Genomic DNA, 20980 nt, shown 5'->3' with positions numbered 1-20980 from the left:
TTTTCTAGTGTAATAACAGGCTGTGAACAGGACAAAGCAGCAGTGCAAAACGTATCAAGGAAACGCGATTCTTAATTGAAAGGTGAGGCATATACATTTCAAAGTTCATGCTACATCTAGACTCAGCTTACACTATAAGTACTTCTCAACGCTTTTAAGACGGAATCCACCAGAAGTTCGAGAAACAAGTGGACAAAAACCTAGTATCAAGATTATTTACATCGTATTACAAACTTCTGTAAGACTGTTTTTAATATCTTCTTTAAAAAAAAAATCATTTCTAGGAACACCAAACGTCGAAAGCGAATGTTGAACTTCGTATGAAATACTTGGAAGTATTGGTGAGATGAAACCGATGATTAAATTGTGCCTGTGTTTGCACAAGTTCTCTGAACTTTGAAATTTATTTTCTATTGTTCCCATGGGAAATTGTTTTTGGTGTTACTTCAGGCAAATACTTAATATGTGTTTAGCTTTAAGAAAATGTAAAAATGACTGTAAAATACTTAAAATTATTCTGGTACCAGATTTTGTGCACTAAAACCTGAAATTGCTCGTTTATCTATCGGATTTCAGAGCTCATGTCAAAGCTTTCCATGCAGCGGTGGAGCATGTCGACCTCTTTACAACGAAAATGACTATACGTGTATCTGTAACCACGAAAGGTCTGGGAAACACTGTGACCATGTCGGTAGGATAGGCTTCGTTAATTGTGCTTTTATTTTATCTTTGAAAACTAATATTTTCTCCCGAAGAAATTGCAAATAACTATTTGATGCTACCATTGTTTGCCCTTCATGATCAATTTGTCCTGCATGATTTGTCGCTGTAATATTGAGAGAATTTTTCTCATTGAGTTTTGCGGCATATCGAAGATTAGAGAGATTCTCAAAAAGCAAAAAAAAAAAAAAAAAAAAATTCATCACATTTGGCCCTCCTTCGTAGCACAGAATGTTTTATTTTCGCAGGCCAGGTTGTCTCGGTTGCATAGGAAGGGAAGAATCGTTACATTAATATGCGGCAGTGGTTAATGGAGATACGCACATGTTTAAATACAGTGGCTTTGTTTACATTATTAGCCGATTAAGGGGCTAAGGGGTCAGCTGAATATTTTTTGTGTGGCAATATTTAGTCCAATGTCATGAGAGACCCACTAGCTAGAAAAAGAAGGCTAGCGACATTTTGCGTGAGTACTTACCATATAGACGGTACATATACCATGCAAATTAGTCTCCGCTGAAATCTAGATTTACCGCACAAGAACCTAAGCCAGCATTTTTAGTCTCTTAAACCATACTGAAGAACATTCTCTGTGGTTTTTTTTTGTGTGATCTTCTAGGAGTTTGTTCATCCAGGAGCTGCATCAATGAGCTCCCGGTTCATCTTTCTGCTGCGTTACACCTTGCAAGCAATTAATGATACTGTTAAGGAGGAGAATTTCATTTCAAAGCATTTCGCTTTCGGCCTCCGTCTTGATTCTTAATAGGCTATATTTTACAAGTTCACCTCTACCTCCTCTTCAAAGCGAGTGTAACGGCTACGTTTTTGCTATGAAAATTAGTTTTATTCGTATGCAAAGGATAACTAATTCCCATCACATAAAATTCTTAATCACACTTAGATTAGCTTTGAAGATGAGGCAGAAATGTACCGGAAATGGCTTATCTATAACTGAAACGGATCATCCGTCATGACGAATCATCTGTCTCAGTAGTATGAAAAGAAGGGATGGATCATCCGTTTGATAAAGGAGGGATTATAGGTCTGGGATGAAATTATTCGACTTGACAAACAAAGGTGTCATGGATAATTCGTCCACACAGAAGATCCGTCCTTTCAACTGTATCTATGCACAAAGGAATTATCAAGCGAACTATTTCTGGATTTGCTAAGCTCGTTCCAGACGGATGATCCGTCTCTTGTATCAATTCGGCAATTTCGTAAAATTGGAACAGTTATTGGAATTAATTAATGAGCAATTTATTCTAGTCACGCCTTGTTGAGATTGATTATAGCCAACGTACCATCTCATATCCTAGGCACGCTAATGGAATGATTTTTAAATATTCTTGTTTTGATAGATTTATTTTTTAGATTTCAACGCCGGGGCAGCTGTGACAAAGACTTCGTACTTATTTCTGATTCTTGTTACACAGCTTGTCTGCCTGTCGGAGTGGAGGACATTGACACTATACCGGATGACAGGATGACCGCAAGCTCAATCACTAGCGCAGGCTACCAACCATTCTATGAACGACTGAATGGAAAAAAGAGGTTCTTCTGGTGTTTGGTGGTCGTATACTGTATCAGACGGAAGAGATTATCCTCAAGTTGATTTGGCCTCAGTGAAGACAATTTGTGCAGTTGCAACTCAAGGAGCTGGAAGTGGAGTTTCAAGGGTCACTAGCTACAAGCTACAGTTTTCCTTGGATGGGTCATCTTTTAAAACTTACATGGAGAATGATGTTGTTAAGGTAAAGTAGAAAATAAATTAAACAACAACAAAAACCCAATGACCTAACCTTAAGGGACGAATCAATCAAAGACGAATTTTGGTCCATATTCAGCAAAACACGGGATATATATCTCGACGAATTTCAGACGAAATGACCAGCTCAGACGAAAAATTTGACTTCGGCGAGATTTTCGTCTCCAGTATTAATTTGGCAATTAATTGCAAGAGTGAAGACTTAAACAGCATCTTCAAAAACTGTGCATGAATCTTACAATAGTGTAAACGTCAATTTTTCATAAGTTTTCAAATGCCTTTTTTATTGTGATGCAATTATTTCAGTCTTATCAAAAGGACCGGAAGGATTACGTTGCAGATCAGAAATAAATTATAGCGGAGCACCATAGTTAAGAAAATATGGTAACCCATCGATGCGAGAAAATTTGGTTTTGGTCATCGTGCGACCGTACGACCGTACGCCCGTCCACCCCTCCATGTATGCCAATGTGACCAGTATGACATGACCATATCACGGGCTCAAGTTTAGAGCTCATCAAGGAGGCAATACTCCAGGTGACACTCTAGCCAGTTTACAGCATACATATTTGATAATTTGATATTCGACATCAATGTTCTGGTCAATTGACACCTGTCAAAACAAGGTATCTGCTGACTAGTAACACGTGACCACACCGCGCGTTCAAGCTTAGACCTTACTGAGGTCAGGTCAGCTGTTTTTTTTTAAAGTTGACCACTGACCAGGGACTGGGTTTTGATTGGATTGCAGGCTCAAGCCAGGTCAGACACTCACACCTTAGTGTAAACGAGGCTTAATTTTTCGCGCTCTTTCTGTGGCTACACGCGGGTACACGGCGATGCTACGCCAACAAAAGCTGTTGGCAGTCGACGCTTTTCGTGTTCAGGTAGAAAACGGTTTGGAAAATATATTTTCCTGCATTTTTGCTGGGTCATTCCAGGTTTGACATAATATAGGTGTGGTCAGGACACACTGGTGGCTACGTAATAAATTTAAGTCAAGCATTAATTTGTTTAGTGCTGCTTTTTGCTCTGAATTGCAATTTTTGGCATGCCTTAACTTAAGATTTTTAATTTTGAATCTACTAAGGTTTGCAAGATGCCTGAACGGCCTATAACAAAAGAACAAAAACGAAAGAAGAGAGAAAGAGAACGAGAACGACAAAACGGTACACCAGTAATAGCTCAAACTTGGTGGAAGAAGTTACTCCACAAATTCTTTTCTTGGACACTAAACCGTTATTTCTACGGATGAGTTATTTCAAGTAGAAGCATATTTTTAAAAAGTGGTTTAGTCATTTTTTCCTTTGTTCAGGAATGAAACTCAATTTTTTTATTCACAAGTGGAATTAAATAACATTCATCTTTACTCTTTTTGGACAGAAATAAGGATTGTTCGCTGGTTTGTTTGGCTTTAAAATGCGAGCGAACAAGAGGTTTTTTTTTACTCCGCTTGCCTAACTGTTTTTCGATGTGCCTCGACAGTGACAAGAAAATTTTGCACTTATGTTATAAACACGTAAGCGCGATGAGTTCTCGTAAAAGTAAGGAGAAATATGACCAGCTTGTGTTTTAAGAAGTTTGTTTAGAGCACGTACAGGTAATTTGTTGCAGGTCGTGTGTGAAGTTTGTCCTTTCTTGCCGATTCCGGTTCTAATCCAAGCTGGCGTGTTTCAATGCAGTACATGAAAATGTAAATGATCTCGTTTTCAGAGATAAAGTACAATAAAATAGATCAATAAAACTCCTTTTTTGACTTTGAACCGACAAGGACGATCCGTCACATCACGAGCTATAGTACGTCTGTGATTCCTAATTTTAGCAAGACTCCTATTTGCTGGCTTTTGACAGTCGTCTCTGAAATGGCTTCTTCCTTTTCCATTCCCTTGCTGAGGATTTGCTTGTTTTCTTTTAAAAATCTTGCGATTCAAGAAAAATTAATTGCCTAACTGGTGAATTCGACAATAAATGTTGCTGGAAAAACCAATATCGCACTGATGCCTTCGCCGATTCATGCGATATCAGTTTTTCGGGTGAAATTTACCGTAGAATTCACTAGTTAGGCAGCGAAGAAAATGACATACTTAGCAATATCCGGAAAAACCAAAACGCAGACAATTCCAAAGCCTTTTATTTTCACTACCCTACAGCCAGTAAAAATAAACAAGCCGGGAGCTCCGCTTTTAGGCTTGGCCAAATCTATATATTATTTCACGTACCTTTTTGTTGATCGCAAATAACATTTAATAAATCTCCGCTACGATTCTCTTTTTCTTACCGTAGAGAAGAGAGCAAGAATTAAGATAATCTGAAATCAGGCCTTTTTCTTCGATGCGGGATATCGATAGATTTTCAGCTTGCCCCTCAGAACTGAACTATATATATATATTTCTTATATGGCTTGTGTTTGTAGCCGATATAACGCGCGCTCTGATTGGCTAATTGTGACTGAATTGTGGAGCATTATTCTCCCGTAATGCCCACGGGCCGATTACGGGCTTGCAAAAACAAAGCAAAAGGTAATTAAAATGTTATTTCTGACGAGTGAGCTAGCGAATAAGGCTTAAATAACTATTTTGACGGCACGAGACAACAAGGTCCTGGGTTCCAGGCCGGGGCATCATAGGTTACGTGGTTGTCATGTAGGCTTCAGAACCAACCGCGTTCTTTCGTTCGTTTAAATTTTTCCTTTGCCGTTCGTAATGTCGATCACCAAAGCCGAAGTTTCCGACCTAATTAAAGCTAACAACGATCAGTTAATGGCCTCCTTTAAGGAGCTACTCGAGGACAATGCAGGTCAGATTAAGCGTGCTAACGAAACTTCGTCAGAACAGCAAATGAAAGAGATCAAATAATTGAAATTTCAAGAACCGCACAAGTTTAAAAGAAAAGCCAACGAAGACCTGTATAAGTTCAATCTTGTGGAGACCTTCGACAGCCCCAAGTCCGCCGCCGAGAAGTCCAACCTTGAGAAAGTGAAGTCCGACCTCGAAGAAGGTGAGAAATCGCTCGTGTAAAGGCAAAAACATATTCTTCTGGCTGACAAGTCCTAATACGGTTGGAATACGGTCGAAGAATACAAACAGCATGATCTAGCAGATGATTCGGAGGACGAAAAACGCATCTACAGTGATGAGAGGCGTGCCCGTGTAGTTTTTTCTTCGCGAAAGAAGACGTCTTCAGCGATGGCTGCGACCAAAAGATCTTCTCCACTTCGCGGGTCAGTTTTGTCTTCAAGTTCCCAACCCCAAAGTCAGTCCTAGTTTCCTGCCTCGTCGTCCTAACATTGGCACATGCTTCGCTTGTGGAAAAACCGGGCACTGGCGTGCCGGTTGCCCCGCGATGACAAAGCAGTCTGACTCTCCAACTTCAAAGTGACTAGATGAGCAGGATTTATCAGGTGTAGTTCTGTCTTGCTTTGATCGAAATGATTTTATCTTGGAAGCTTTGAGCGACAGTCAGCCTGATTCCAGTTCTGACCCGACTTCTTGCAATGTTTTCCCGCTAGTTTTAAGCTCGTCTTAAGATCAGCAATGTTTTGTTAATATTGATACTCCCGCTCAGCCCTCAGTTCGTGGAAGACTTAAAAAAATGAATTGACTTTTGGCGTTCGCTGGAAATTTCTCAGTTCATCCTGAATGTCATTATCCAGGGTTACAAGATTCCGTTTTTTCATCTTCGCACACCTTTCTTCAAAGCTAACAATGCCTCTGCACGTAACAACAGTACTTTTGTGTGTGAAGCTGTTAATGACCTACTCAAGCTTAAGCTTGTCGAAGAAATTTCTTGCGCGCCGGACATTATTAATCCGCTCTCCGTTTCTACTCGCAGTTCGGTAAACAAAGACTGATCTTAGATGTGAGGCATGTGAACGCTTTCATCTACTAGCATAAGTTCAAGTGTGAAGACTTGTCCGTGGCCACTCAGATTCTCGACAAGGACTATTATTTATTTAAATTCGATCTGAAGTCCGGTTACCATCATATGAAAATTTTCCCAGAGCACCGCAAATACCTCGCATTTGCTTGGGATTTTAGCACGGAAAACTTCAGATACTTTCAATTTTGCGTCCATCCTTTTGGCCTTTATTCTACTCCTTTTATTTTCGCCAAGATTCTTAAACCGCTTCAAAACTCCTGGACAAGTCGGGGCATTCCTATTGCCATTTTTCTGGACGATGGCCTAGGAGGGGGAATTGATAAAGTTTCTGCCAAAATTCACAGCTAAGCCGTTCATTCTGATTTACTCAAGTCTGGTTTCGTCCCCAACCAGGAAAAGTCCGTTTGGGAACCAGTTCAAGTTATTACATGGCCAGGAGTTGTTCTTAACACCATTGATGGCTCTGTTCAGGCCACTAATGAACACATTGCGAAATTGACTTCCGACCAGACAGGCATTGTCTTTGCAGCCGTTTGTTCGCCAGGCTCACGTTAAAAGCGTCGCCAGCGTTGGGGGCCAGATTATTTCACTTTCTTCTTGCGTGGGGTCAGTTACCCGTATTATGACCAGGCATCTTTTTTCAGTGGCGAATTATGCAATTTCTTGGGGCAGCGAAGTTTTCTTGTCGGATGATTCCATTGCGGAGATTAACTTTTAGGCTAACAATGTAAATTCCCTAAATGGTAGAGTTTATTGGCCTGCGCAATCGCTACCGGTCCGAGTTAGTTTTTCCGATGCTTCCGATTCAGCCTGTGGCGCGTTTGTCGAGTCCGATTCCGAATTAGTTTTTCATCACAATCGGTTCCCTGAGAAGAAAGTGCAGAGTTCTACTTGAAGAGAACTTAAGGTCGTTTGTCTCGCCTTGGAGGCCTTGCAGGTCGTTTGTCTAACGCAAGGGTCATCTGGTATTCAGACAACTAGAACGTTGAGTCTATTCTTCTCAACGGCAGCAGGAAATTGGATCTGCAGGCATTAGCTCTAGAAGCCTTTCGGATTTGCCTTAAGTATCGCATTTCTCTTGATGCTAGATAGATCCCTAGGGATTTAATGTCAGAGCCGACCCCATCAGCAGACTTGTTGATTTTGACGATTATGCTATTATTGGTTTTATTTTTCAGAGTATTCATGATCACTGGGGACCGCATACCGTCGATAGGTTCGCCTGTAGTTACAATTCCAAATTACCAAGGTTTAATTCCCGGTTTTTTCTGCCCGGTTGTAAGGCAGTTGACGACTTTTCTCAGGACTGGGGATACGACAACAATTGGCTCTGTCCCCCGGTTCGCCTAGTTGTCAGAGTTCTTAAACACATGGAAGCGTGTCTTGCTAGAGGAACCCTACTTTTACCGGTATGGAAGTACTCGTTCTTCTGGAACGTCTGCGCAACGGATGGTATGCACTGGAGCAGATTCGTTATTGACTGGGTCTACTTGCTCAAGTTCCCGGGATTATTTTTCAAAGGGAAAGCCAGTAATTCCCTTTATGGCACCAGACCCCTTGATTTTGATGTTGTTGCTCTGTGAGTCGACTTTCGTCGCCCCAGGCCTCCTACATGTCGTGCGGGGTTTTGCACTTTGCCTTATGGAAAGTGTGACTCTTGTTATTAGACACTACTTTAGTTAAGTTTTTGTACGCCTTTTCGTGAGCTGCCTACTATGTTTTCATGTAGGCTATTATTTGGTCCCACGGTGGTACCATACTTTCCATGCAATAAAGGGTTTATTTATTTGTTGCATTTTTATGTGTACGTTTATTCCTCCCATTTCCCCCTTCTGTTACTTGTTTGCCTTTGTAACCTGTTATTTGTTTTTCTCAGTACTTCTCGCCTATTTTTGTATTTTCTAGATATCTTCCAATCCGGTTTTTGGGACTTTGACGAGACGGTCCCATCCAGGGGTTAGCTGACAGATTGAAGACGACAGTACTGTGTTCAAAGGCCAACAGTACATCCTTGCTGTACTACCGTGCTTACCGTTTGACGATGTCTCCAGGATAAGGAGGAATGACATTTTTTTTTAACGAGGGATTCATGGTTATTAAAGTCCCCAAAAGTAAGAACGACCAGCTTCGTCGAGGAGACGAAGTAGTTATTTCTGAACTTCCTAGTCGCGCGTGTCCTGTCAAGCTCCTTAAAAAGTATCTCAGGAAATTTCAAATTCTTCCAGATTCCAGGGATTTGATTTTTAGACCCATTTCTAAGGGTAAGGATTTTTGTAAGTTGATAGCCCCCGATAAGTCTATTAGTTACGGCACTATGAGAGAAGCCCAGGCGGGATTTGAAGACCATTGGGGCTGACCCTTTCAAGTTCGGGCTGCACTCTCTGCGTTTGGGTGGCGCGACTATGGCAGCTAACAGTGGTGTCAGCGACAGAGTTTTTCAGCGACACGGTCGCTGGAAGTCGGTGCAAGCCAAAGACATACATGTTAATGGCGATCTGGATCAAAGACTTTCTGTTTCCAAGTTCCTTGGGCTTTAAGCCCTGTAAGCTATTAGTGTCTATTTATCTCGTCTTTGCCCAATTCTTTGTCACTCTATAGGGGTGGTTCTCGCCAGTCCCTCCCAAAATAAACTTATTTGGTTAAGCGATGCTGTGTTGTTATTTGTTGTGGAGTGGAGACAAAATATGTTATTTCTGACGAGTGAGCTAGCGAATAAGGCTGAAATAACTATTTTGTCGGCACGAGATACAACAAGGGCCTGGGTTCCAGGCCGGGGCATCATGGGTTACGATGTAGGGGTATATAAGACCAGGTATAGCACGTGGTTGTCATCTAGGCTTCAGAACCAACCGCGTTCTTTCGTTCGTTTAATTTTTTCTTTGTTTAGTTCTTTCTTTTCTAGGTACCATGCATGCAGTCTGGTAGGATCGGCTGTTCTTATTTCTTTTTTGTAAAGCCTTCGTAGGATGGGCTCCTAATCGCTTGGAGCTTGAGCCTTGGTTCCTACCCAGATTTCTTGCACATTTTTTCCCCACAGGGATTTTTTCTGGCAGGTTTTTTCTGGCCTCCGTTCAAACCGCATTTGCTTTGTTAGCGGTTGCTCAACTCTACTAGACTAAGTTTTTTGTACTTTAGGTTTATATTGTATTTTACATATATTGTGCGTCGGAGTTGAAGATCCTCAGCCCAACTGGCAGCCTGACTGGCACAAAGCTTGAGAGCTTATATGGGGATGTACGCCAAGATGGCCTGTTTATATTATCACGGTTTAATGTAACGTCAGAATTGATGTTCCCCAGCCTAACTGGCACAAAGCTTATAATGTATAGAGCTTATCTGGGGAAGTAGGCCAATATGGCCTGTTTATTTTATAGTGAAATGTAATGACGGAGCTGTTGTTGCCCAGCCTAACTGGTACCAAGACTGATTGCTTATTCGGAGAAGTAGCCTATATATTTTGTGTATTAATTAAAGTGTTGTGGCTTACAAGCCCTACTGGCACTAGCAAACGATTTGTACGTGCGGAGATAGCTTTATCTTTGGTTGCTTAGGATTTGTCACGTAGATTGAAAATTGTTTGTGTTATATAGCTTTCGGGTTGGTTCTCGCCAGGCCCTCCCAAAATAAACTTATTTGGTTAAGCGATGCTGTGTTGTTATTTGTTGTGGAGTGGAGACAAAATAAACCATATGAAAAACTACTTACTAACCCAGCTAGCTCGAGCCGTACTGGGGAATATTGGCCCTCGGTCGTTTTTGTACGGACCTCGATGCGCTCGGTCCGTACTGCCACGACCTCGGGGCAATATTCCCCAGTGCGGCCCTCGCGCTCGGTTAGTAAAAAAATATTAGTATATACTTAACAAAATACCTTGTTTCTGATTGGCCAATGGCGAATTCATAAATATTTTATAGAGTTCAATCCAGGTTATAGAGTGTAATACGCAAATTGCTGTGGAAACACCGGGGAAGCGCCAAATTTGAACACAAAAGTGAAAAAAAAAAAAAGGGTGACAGTCGGTTTGCTTTGTCAAACCAAAACATCGTTGATCAACTTAAAGAAAATGCGAAAAACAAAAACAAGTTGAAAGCTACACAGACCTGGTTGAATGTCTAGCAATCATGGGCGACTGAAAGAAAAGTAAACCCAAAACTGGAAGAATACGAGCACGAACAAAGTAGGGCGTTTGAGTAATTTTGTTGAGAATATAATAAATAAACAATCGTATGAACCTTCTCATGCATTTCGTGATTTTATGATCAATCGTGATGTTTGAAAGTTTTCAAATTGCACACGCCTACGGCTCGTGCAACTTTGAGAACTTTCAAAATATCACTCGTGCCCATAAATCACGAAATGCACGAGCATGTTCATACGATTTCCTATACATTTTGAAGGCGCGGCTGCTAAGTCAATCAAGCACTTTTCGTGCCTTTTTATCTTGTTTTAGCCCGTTGTTTTGCACTTTCTTGATATTCACCGCTGAAAATTATACTCAAACAATTATTCATTCCAAGCTCAGTGAATATTGGGGAATATTTACCTTGACTACTTCTCGGTAAATATTCACCAATATTCACTTCGCGTTCGGCGAATAATTATTTAATATATAAATGTGGAGGAAGCGTCAACCTTGGCGTAAAGTGCTCAAGTGCAGAGCTAAGTACACATAAGTTCAAGGACTATATTAAAAGAGGACTCATCGATTCTCTGTGACTTTCAGTTTCGCGCCTAAGCGCTCGTCAGACACAAGTTATGTATGACGAGCGCTTAGGCGCGAAACGGAAGTTTGGAGGCAAATTACACTGTGTTGAAACCACGACGTTTAAAAAAAGAAAACAGATAAGTAGCTCGTTGCGGAAATGAGCAAAACTGTTTTGAAAATTGGACAGAAAGGAAATCTTCTGCTTCTGACGAAGATTGCAACTTTGGCCAAGACCATATCGTAAACAGACTCGGTAAAGCCCTTGGCGTATTGTATGATAATTGCCGTTTCAGCCTTCGCCGGAACACATTGACAATTGTTTTGGTTATTTGGAAAGACAGAAACATGCGGAAGCTGGCATTCAACATACATTTATCGCCCCCACAAAGTTTCAAATGTCGATTCAGTAACTGATTTTAATTTAGCTTCCCTGACGGGATCACGTCATAGTTTAAGTTTTTTAATATACATCTGCTAAAAGGCCGATCAAAAAAGGATCAGGAGATCATTCGTGACGTGTTGAGCTGGTGTTTGGAGGCAAAGTAGAATATTTGAAATTCGACGAAAAAGAAAAAGAAAAAAGATAAATCGTTCAGTTTCATTATGGACGCCATTCGATTTAACAGCTCTTTTTGCGGGAGCGAACAAAACTGTTCTGAAAATGAGATCACAAACAAATTCCTCCTGAAGAAATTGAAATTAACATTCAAAATTGCAATTCACAATTACTCTCATGAGCATCAGTACAAAACACCATGTAGAAATAATAATCATTATAATAGACTGAAAAGTGGGACAGCGTCCTTCGAATCAAACTTGTCGACTTGTACATTTAACAATTATTCCATGAACGCGCGTTGGATATGAGATGGTAAATAGCCAATGAGGTGCGTAGTGCGAATGGAATAATTGTTTTATTAAATTCCTTAAACTCCAAAAGTTTGGAAGTATGAAATACTAGCGAAAAAGGCGAGAAAGTCCTAGCGAAATCGAAAAAACTTGATGAAGATGCGATGTTGTGTAATACCTTGTAGTCAGACAGACGCAGGCTCGTCACAAAAACATTGCTTGCCTTTTTGCGTACTTCTAAACGTAGGAAGCGATCCAAACTTTCCACAAAAAGGTTTTCTTTTTGCTTTATTCCAAGAGAAATTTCGCTTTCTGGCAAAAAAAAAAAGAAACCATGTCTGCTCCTTTACGAACGAGTCGTATAAGCACGCAACTGAATTAATTAAATATATTTGGAGTCTAAAAGATAAGAGTATCCCGTACAACATCAAATGGCGGAAGATAAAACAAGCCCGATCATATCTAATATAAGCAAGAGATGTAATTTGCGTTTATGGGAAAAGTATTTTATTATCTATAAACCTGATATGTCAACGCTGAACAACAGAAGCGAACTGATATCTAGTTGTACACATTCTAAGAAATTCCTGTTAAAGAACGTAATCGCTTAGCTTAACCAATCGCATTTCTGCACGCGTCACGCCAGTAGGCATTGTTCTGTATTTTCACATTTTGTGTATCATCTTTTGTATCCGTTGTTTTTGGCAGTTGCCTGATGATTGCTCCGCAAGGAGCATAAAACTCTGAGTAGCAATAAATGGCTTCGACCAAATAATCCAACTCTACATCTCTATATATATATATATATATAATTATTATAGAGAACGAGGACGGACAACCTCCAGCGAAAGAAAATATATACATACGGTAAAAATTTCTTAAAATGATAAAAAAAATTAATAAAAATTATAATATATATTTAATATATATTTCATCTGCTAAAGTGACCGATCCGAAAAAAGTATAAAGACATCATTCATGAAATGGTGAGCTCAGAAGTTTGGAGGCAAATTCGCACTATTTTGAAACGACGAAGAGTCGAAAAAGAAAAGACGAAAAAAGAGAAGTAGTGCATTGCGGGAATGAGCACAACTGTGTTTTTAAATGGTACAGAAAGGAAATCCTCTGCTTCTCAAGAAGATTGCAACTTTGGCCAAGACCATATCGTAAACAGACTCGGTAAAGCCCTTAGCGTATTGTGTGATAATTGCCGTTTCAGCCTTCGCCGGGAGACATTAAAAATTGTTTTGGTTTGGAAAGACAGAAACATGCGGAAGCTGGCATTCAACATACATTTATCGCCCCCACAAAGTTTCAAATGTCGATTCAGTAACTGATTTTAATTTACTTAGAGCTTCCCTGACAGGATGACGTCATAGTTTAAAGTTTTCAATATACATCTGCTAAAAGGCCGATCAAAAAAAGATCAGGAGATCATTCGTGACTTGTTGAGCTGGTGTTTCGAGGCAAAGTAGAATATTTGAAACTCGACGAAAAAGAAAAAAAGATAAATCGTTCAATTTCATTATGGAAACCATTCAATTTAACAGCTCTTTTTGCGGAAGTGAACAAAACTGTTCTGAAAATGAGATCACGAAGTCCTCCGCTTTGCAAGAAGATTGCAGCTTTGGCCAAGAGCACATAGAACAAAGAATCGCTAAAGTCCTAGCATATTGTGTGATAATTGCCGTTTCAACCTTGGGGAACTCAGCGATAATTACTGTGATTTGGCGAGACAGAAACATGCGGAAACTGCCATTCAACGTTTTTGTTGTTAACTTGGCGACTGCGGACCTCGTTATTTCTTTGGTATACATGTCTCGAACCATTGTAACTTGCCTTCAAGGTCAGGAATGGCTTGTAGATGGGATACTTGGTTTGGTGTTGTGTAAAACCGTACCGTCGCTACACGCCATCAGTATCTTGGTTTCTGTTCTTACCTTGCTGGCCATGGCAGCTGACAGATTCCTCGTCATTGTTTTCCCATTAAGAAAAAAACTTTCTCTGAGGTCTTCAAAACAAATCGCTGCCTTCATTTGGCTTCTCTCTTTGGCCGTCCGAATTCCGTATATATATTCCTTGAAGACTGAAGAGAAAGAAACTACCGGTGAACTTCGCTGTGTTGTGGATGTCAGGAAAGCGTTCGGCAACAGTCAAGCTAGAAAGATTTATTATACATCCCTATCTGTGGTATTCTATGGCCTTCCCTTTGTTGCCATTACATCTCTTTATTCTGTAATAATCAAAACTCTTAGACAGGAAAAAACACAGGGCAAAGGCAGCAGATTGAGCAAAGAAACACTCCATCGAGCGAGTCGAAAATTGTTTTGTATGTTACTAGCGATCACAGCTGCCTTTGTCATTTGCTGGTTAACATATTTTATCGCTCAGGTTGTGCATGATCCAATTCCTTGTTCCCTGAGGTTTTGGCGATTATTTTTGGCCCATGTCAACAGCTCGTTGAACCCACTTTTGTATGCTGTTTTCAATGACAAATTTCGACATGGGTACAAGCGCTTGTTACATTCCTTTCTCTGTTGCTGAATTTCATCGGTGGGGAGCGGCCAACAAGACCATTTTTCAGAAAAAAAATGTAACATGACTATAATTAATATTTACCGTCCTTTCAAGCAAACAAAAGCTATAGACTGGCCGAGTTATGCAATTAATATTTGATGATAATGTGTCAAAACTATGAGAGCAAATGAATCGTTACTTATTGTAACATCAGCTGCGTTCGGCGATTTGAGATCTGTAATATTGTCAAAGTAAAATAAAAATAATGTCAAAGTAAAATAAAATTAAAAAAAAAAGAAACATATCAAATATTTATTGTGAAACTTTGAAAAAAAAATCTAAAGCACTCTATAAGGGGCGAGGAAGTTCCCTTAATTGAAGAAAAAGAGTTAAAATAAAAAGAGAAGCTTACGCGTGGGATAATATTGTCACAGGCGGGTGACTTACAACGGAGATTCACAACAATAGATCCGAGAGATTTATTCACAGAAAAGAAGGGAATAACAGCTTAATGAAAATGCCAAGTAGAATAATCGCTCTGAATATTCCAGATTTCAAGTAAAATTCAGACATAAAATCACTGCGTGGTGGGAAACAGCTTACCACCGATAGAAATTGGGGTATTCAAAATTCAGATTAGTCTGAAAGATCGTGAGCAATGTTTGAATATTTAGTCGAACGGTAGCGAATAATATATTTTTCTGTTCAGTTTTTTTAAGCCCTTGTGTAAAAGCGCCCTCTCGGAAAAAAAAGTGGATGGAGAAGAATAAGTTCAGAAAAAAAGGCGCATTAGCAAATATCCAATGTGCGTAAGCGATGACGACAAACCAAAATTAAATTTAAATACGACTCAACTCATTTGTAAGTTTGCAAATTACATGTTCACTATCTACTTCCAAAGCAGAATGACTACCTACTTGTCCCTTAGAAGAAAGGATTAGAGCACATACCAGATGTTTTGAGAGAAAGGGAAACAAGCATACTAACAAACTGTCAAGCATCAAGATCTTCCACATTGGCCGTGACTCACAAAGAATCATAATTATTTAAAACTAAACGGCGGATATCAGATTTCCAGCATTTTTATCGGCTCGCCAGACACGGGCTAGCAGTTCTTATACCTTCTGTACCTAATATGGTCAAGGAACGCGTAAGCAGGTCTGAGAAACAATGGCCGACAAAAGCGCGCAGTATTGGACCGGAATTGACCGAGGCAGAAATCGATGCTTCAGTGGAAGCGTTGTTGATCCTAGAGTTTTTAATAAAACAGTTATTCTACTCGGACTTGCTGGATATAACATGATTATAACCATCTCGGCCCTACGAACCTTGTTATCTAATTAACAATTATTCCATGAGCGCGCGTTGGATATGAGATGGTAAATAGCCAACTAGGCCCGTAGCGCTGAGTTGGGTATAACATGTCTCATATCCAACAAGCGCGAATGGAATAATTGTTTTATTAAATTCCTTAAACTCCAAAAGTTTAGAAGTACGAAATACGAGCGAAAAAAGCGAGAAAATCCTAGCGAAATCGAAAAAAGTTGATGAAGATGCGATGTTGTGTAATACCTCGTGGTCAGACAGACGCAGGCTCATCACAAAAACATTTCTTACCTTTTCGCGAATCTCTAAGCTTCGAAAGTGATCTAAACTTTCCACAAAAACGTTTTTCTTTTGCTTTATACCGAAAGAAATTTCGCTTTCTGGCGTAACGTTTTTAGTTTAGCAACGCTAAAGGCAATCATTTACCATATAAGGTCAAACTAAGGTATATGAGCTGATAACCGAGATTGAGTGAACCAATCAGAGCACGAGAATTGCAATATCCGAGGTTGAGAATTTAATAATACTTTATATCCAGGAAGCCCGAGTAGAATAATTGTTAATTATTCATCTCCAGAATCTTAACCTACGTGGACAAGGAATGCCATGAGTGATATTTTTGTTTGTTAAGATCAGTTTAGATCATTTTGTTATGAACGTTAAAGTTACCAGGAGTTGATAAACGGGCTGCTAGTGAAAATTGCATGTAATAGTAGTTAATCATCGATTACAACACTAATCGATGGCTGATAAACCCGAAAATGTCATTTATCTAAGTCGTAGTTACTAGTTTTCAGTAAAAACAAAAAATTCTAATGTTTCGTCAGTATTTGTATTATAATACCTATTCATATAAAGAACGCGTGAAAAGCCAAACTAGTGGAAATGCCATGCAATTATATTCCAAAGAGCAATCAAAAATATAATGGCAGCAACTTCGGAGGTTCCGGATGTCTCTCGCATTTTCCGCCGCTAATAAAGACATTGCCAAGACAACTCGAGTTATTTCAAAGAACGAAATTTTGGCTACGGCTATAGTATAGCCAGCTATCGCCTGACAGGCTGTTTTATCAGTCCCTGGTGAAAGGACTCCATTACGTTATATTTAATAAAAGTCTTGCTTCCGAGCAAAAGCAGCGTTTCTTTGTGTTCTTTTTCACATTCTTAGAAAACAAAGTCAAGGTGCGTAGGCTTTTAACAATATGAATTAATTTTAGCCCCCCTGAAACCCCCTTTTAGCCCCCTGAAACCGGCTATTTTCTTATTAACTGTATCAAAAAACATGATCCACGTTTTAGCGTTAGCAGCGGACAATTTTACTCGCGCTTGCAACATTCAACGGACTATCACAATCTTTTTCGAGATCAGAATTCGTAGTCGAAAAGAGAGTAGTTGAAAATTTAATAATATAAATTTTCGCAATGGCTTGTACTTTTCTTTGTTGCAAAAAAAAAAAAAAAAAAAATTAAAAAAAAATAGATATTAAAAATTACCTTTCGTCAAAGTGAGCTTAGGACTTCCGGTACCTTTCACGCCACTATATTTTCCGCTTATTTTACTCCACTTTTGTCAACACACAAATACTCAACCACATTGTTTTTTTTAATATAGTTGTGGTCCACACGCTTTTTTTTCATTTTAAGATTGTTTTTTTTGTCTTTCTATCCTCGCAAATGAAAGCTTCCCTTTCATAATAATTAGTATTAGTTCGTATGTACGGTCCAACAAAACAAATAAGGTAACAAAAGATTTACAACAACATTAAGTGTGACAAGTATTGAGACCATTGGAAAATTATTGTACCGAGAATTAATGCATCCCTACATTTACAAAGAACTGTCAAATTGAAAATGCCTTGTCTTGCAAGGGCTGATGGGAAGCTTCTGATAAGTATCATGATTTATTTCAGTTCGTTTTAAGTTGGCCCTTCACGTAGCTGAACGTGGCCAAATACTAGTTATTTCTCTTCAGTTTTACTTCCTAAAAGCCGCTTTGTTGAATTCTCCATATTTTATCCAGGCTTCACGTTACCCCCACTGAATAGTGTTTAAATTTTAAACCTAATCTCATTTTCTTTTTCAGGTTTTCCAATTATCATTATCATTATCATTATCATTATCATTATCATTATCATTATCATTATCATTATCATTATCATTATCATTATCATTATCATTATCATCTCATGGCGTTTACACTCTGGCAGATGTTATACCGCACTTAAACCAAAGGAGCAAGCTATAGCCAATAGCCAAAGGTCCTTTGGGTCATTCCCTCTTGTTTAGTTTTCGAGAACCTTTCTTAGGATCCTTGCTGTTCCTAACAAGGCCGTTTTCTGCAAGAGTCCTTTCTTGATAGCAATCCCTAGCTTCGTAAACCATCAATCTAACCTTTTACTTACTCCTCCAAGTGCACAACAACTATCAGTACGACTTCTACATGTCTGATCCCCCATATATCCTTAATTTCTCTCTTTAGCTCCTGGTACTTCTCCAGTTTTTCCCGTTCCTTTTCATGCACCCTGCGGTCCTACGGTGAGGCAATATCCACAATGATTACCCAAGAGAAAATGAGGGGACAGAGAGGGAGGCTCAGGGCGTTGGCCGGGATATGTTATGTCCACGAAAGTTATTTTTAGACGACCGGAAGTCTTTGTTCTAGCGGAAGTCTGTCTTCCGTGACGGCCGCATGCAGTCTTGCCTTGCTCTCAGGTTCTTAGTGAAAAGAGAAAACGACGGCGCACGTGAAAGGCTGATGAATATTTATTTTCTATCAAACATCGGACCGAGGTTAGCCTGCATGCGGACGTCTCGGAAGACTTCCGCTCGTCTAAAAATAACTTTCGTGGACATGACATATCCCAAGGGCTAGACCGGGAGCCTCCCTCTCTGTCCCCTCATTTTCTCTTGGATTACCTTATTATTTTTTCTACAACAACAATGCCTGGTTTTCTGGCTACGGGGGTATGGTCGCACTGAATGGACATGTCCCACAAGATCTTAAAACTTTCGTTTTCCACAACCCTTTCTGGTTGGTGCTTATACCATTTCTCACTTCTGTCTATATCATACACCAATCTGGCAATATTGTCATGCCTTCTCTTATACTCTTTCTGCGCCAGTTTGTTACATTCACTAAAAATGTGGTATTATTATTATTATTATTATTATTATTACTATTATTATTATTATTATTATTATTATTATTATTATTATTATTATATTATTATTATTATTATTATTATTATTATTATTGACCTGCTAATCGCCCCTACTCACACTCGGAGACTGAACTGCTATATAAGGGCGCAGATCAACGAGGTCTGACCGAAGGAGCTGTCCAGCCACTGAACACGACCCATGTATGATTTTAGAGCCGGCTGGGTGTGTGTGTGTTTGCTTGTTTGTGCATTAAAATTTGACCATCTGTATTTTGGATATATTGAAACATTGCTGAGAAACAGAACTGTAAAGACTTACGTGCTTTACAAACGAGTTACAAAACATAATAGGCGTTGCTGCATAATAAGTACATGCATAAAAGTCACAAGCTATTGACAAAACTTTATTAACGGTGCGATTAAATATGTGCGATTAATCGTGTGAAGGTGAAATTCCATAAGGGATTTGAAAAGGTTACTTTTAAGTGGATTCAAGCCTTACAGGTCTCCAAGCCACTCTATACTTAGATAGTTTAGGTGACCTTATATTCTTGTTCTTTCGGATTTAACTATGATACATGAGAGAAAAATAGGATTTACTATCTATCTTATTTCTGGCAGTTTATATTGTACATAACCACTATTCAACTCTTCCGTCGTTGGGGCAATTTAAACTATCGCTTACATTTACGGATTATTGATTAACTAAATCTCGTACAAACTAAATTATTATAGACTTAGAAACAAATGGTAAGGATGCCAAAATCCTAATGCTCTTGTAACAAATTATCTAGAACGGAGATAACGGTTATACCAGATAACGTCCGCACACGCGCGCGATGAATCTTAGCTGACAAAGAGTCTTCATTTTAGTAATCATGGAGAATTATCGCTTTAGTTGTGGTTTGGAATACTAACTTTACTGCTTTGAGGCTCTTGTTCACATTATGGACTCCTTCAGGGTGCATCATTCCCTTTTGTCACAGTATACTCATGGAAAATGATATAAAATTCCCTGACAGTTTCTTCTTGTTTCTGTACTCTAAGCACAGTCTTTGTATGAATTAAACCTTGATAAACAAACGTTTGTGTGCATTATCTGTCTCGAACCTATTCGCCGCCGTAATGGGTCCTAGCTATGAGAAGTTTAGAAATTAAATCTGCGACTCGTAACACTGGTCGAATTCTAACTTATTCCGGGTGTATTGTGTTGTTTATCTAGGTTTGTAGACAGTGCTTCACTGGTCAGCTGGCCCTACAATGACAGTGATTCAATGTGATAATACAAATACTGATGGGTAGAGGATTCAACCCGTGTGGAGGATGTCGTGAACTCGATTTCTGCACGATTTTCTTTTCGGTTGTTCCTTCACCCGTTGCCAAGCAACTAACACTTACCCCGTTAATCATGACACTTTTATCATACGATCTCGGCCTCATCGTGGGAGACCAATGTTTCTGCGAGGCCGATTGCCTTATGATGTGGATGGTGCTCGAACATTTCAATTGATCAGACTTTCTGGAGACGTTCATTCAAATCCGGGTCCTCCACGGCGAGGGCTTAAGTAGACTTGTGGGGAATGTCAACGAAGTGTGAGGAGAAACCAGGACGCCATTTTATGATACAAGTGCGATCGCTGGTTTCATGCAAAATGTACTGGTATGAGCAAACAAACTTTTAAATATTATTTGGACCAGTATAACTTGGATTGGAGGTGTTCTTTTTGTGTACTACCAAAATTAAATGATTCATTCTTTGACGATAATTTTCAATGATTGCGAACTCCGACTGTAAATAATAGAAATGGTCGTGATGCTGGCGAAGATGTCAACGAGATCATGCTTGCTGAAAATGAAACATGGGCTGATTTTGATGAGATTGTTAAGAACTACGGTTCAAATTTCAAGATTGCTCACATTAATGCGAACAGTATAGGCGGATTTAAATTTTATGAGATAAAGACATAAATAGTTACTCTCTGGTAGGCTCGATTTACTGGTTATTTCTGAGAGTAAAATCGACGCTAGCTTCCCCGATAGCATGTTCCATGTCGAA

General features: G+C 39.4%; 1 protein-coding gene and 1 pseudogene across 1 annotated transcript; both read left to right on the top strand.

The window, feature by feature from the left end:
* Positions 1-5190: 5190 nt before the first annotated feature.
* Positions 5191-5866, top strand: LOC138050927 (uncharacterized; annotated as a pseudogene).
* A 7059-nt stretch (positions 5867-12925) lies between these two features.
* LOC138050343 (QRFP-like peptide receptor) lies at positions 12926-14738 on the top strand. The gene has a single exon (XM_068896697.1). It carries the CDS (start codon positions 13449-13451, stop codon positions 14463-14465), a length of 1017 nt encoding a protein of 338 aa, XP_068752798.1. The 5' UTR covers positions 12926-13448; the 3' UTR covers positions 14466-14738.
* The last annotated feature ends 6242 nt before the right edge of the window (positions 14739-20980 follow it).

The sequence above is a fragment of the Montipora capricornis genome, chromosome 6 (genome assembly GCF_036669925.1).
Source record: "Montipora capricornis isolate CH-2021 chromosome 6, ASM3666992v2, whole genome shotgun sequence".
In the NCBI taxonomy this organism is placed as follows: Eukaryota; Metazoa; Cnidaria; class Anthozoa; order Scleractinia; family Acroporidae; genus Montipora; species Montipora capricornis.
The sequence above is the reverse complement of the archived record's forward strand: the minus strand, read 5'-3'. Positions and strand labels throughout refer to the sequence as shown.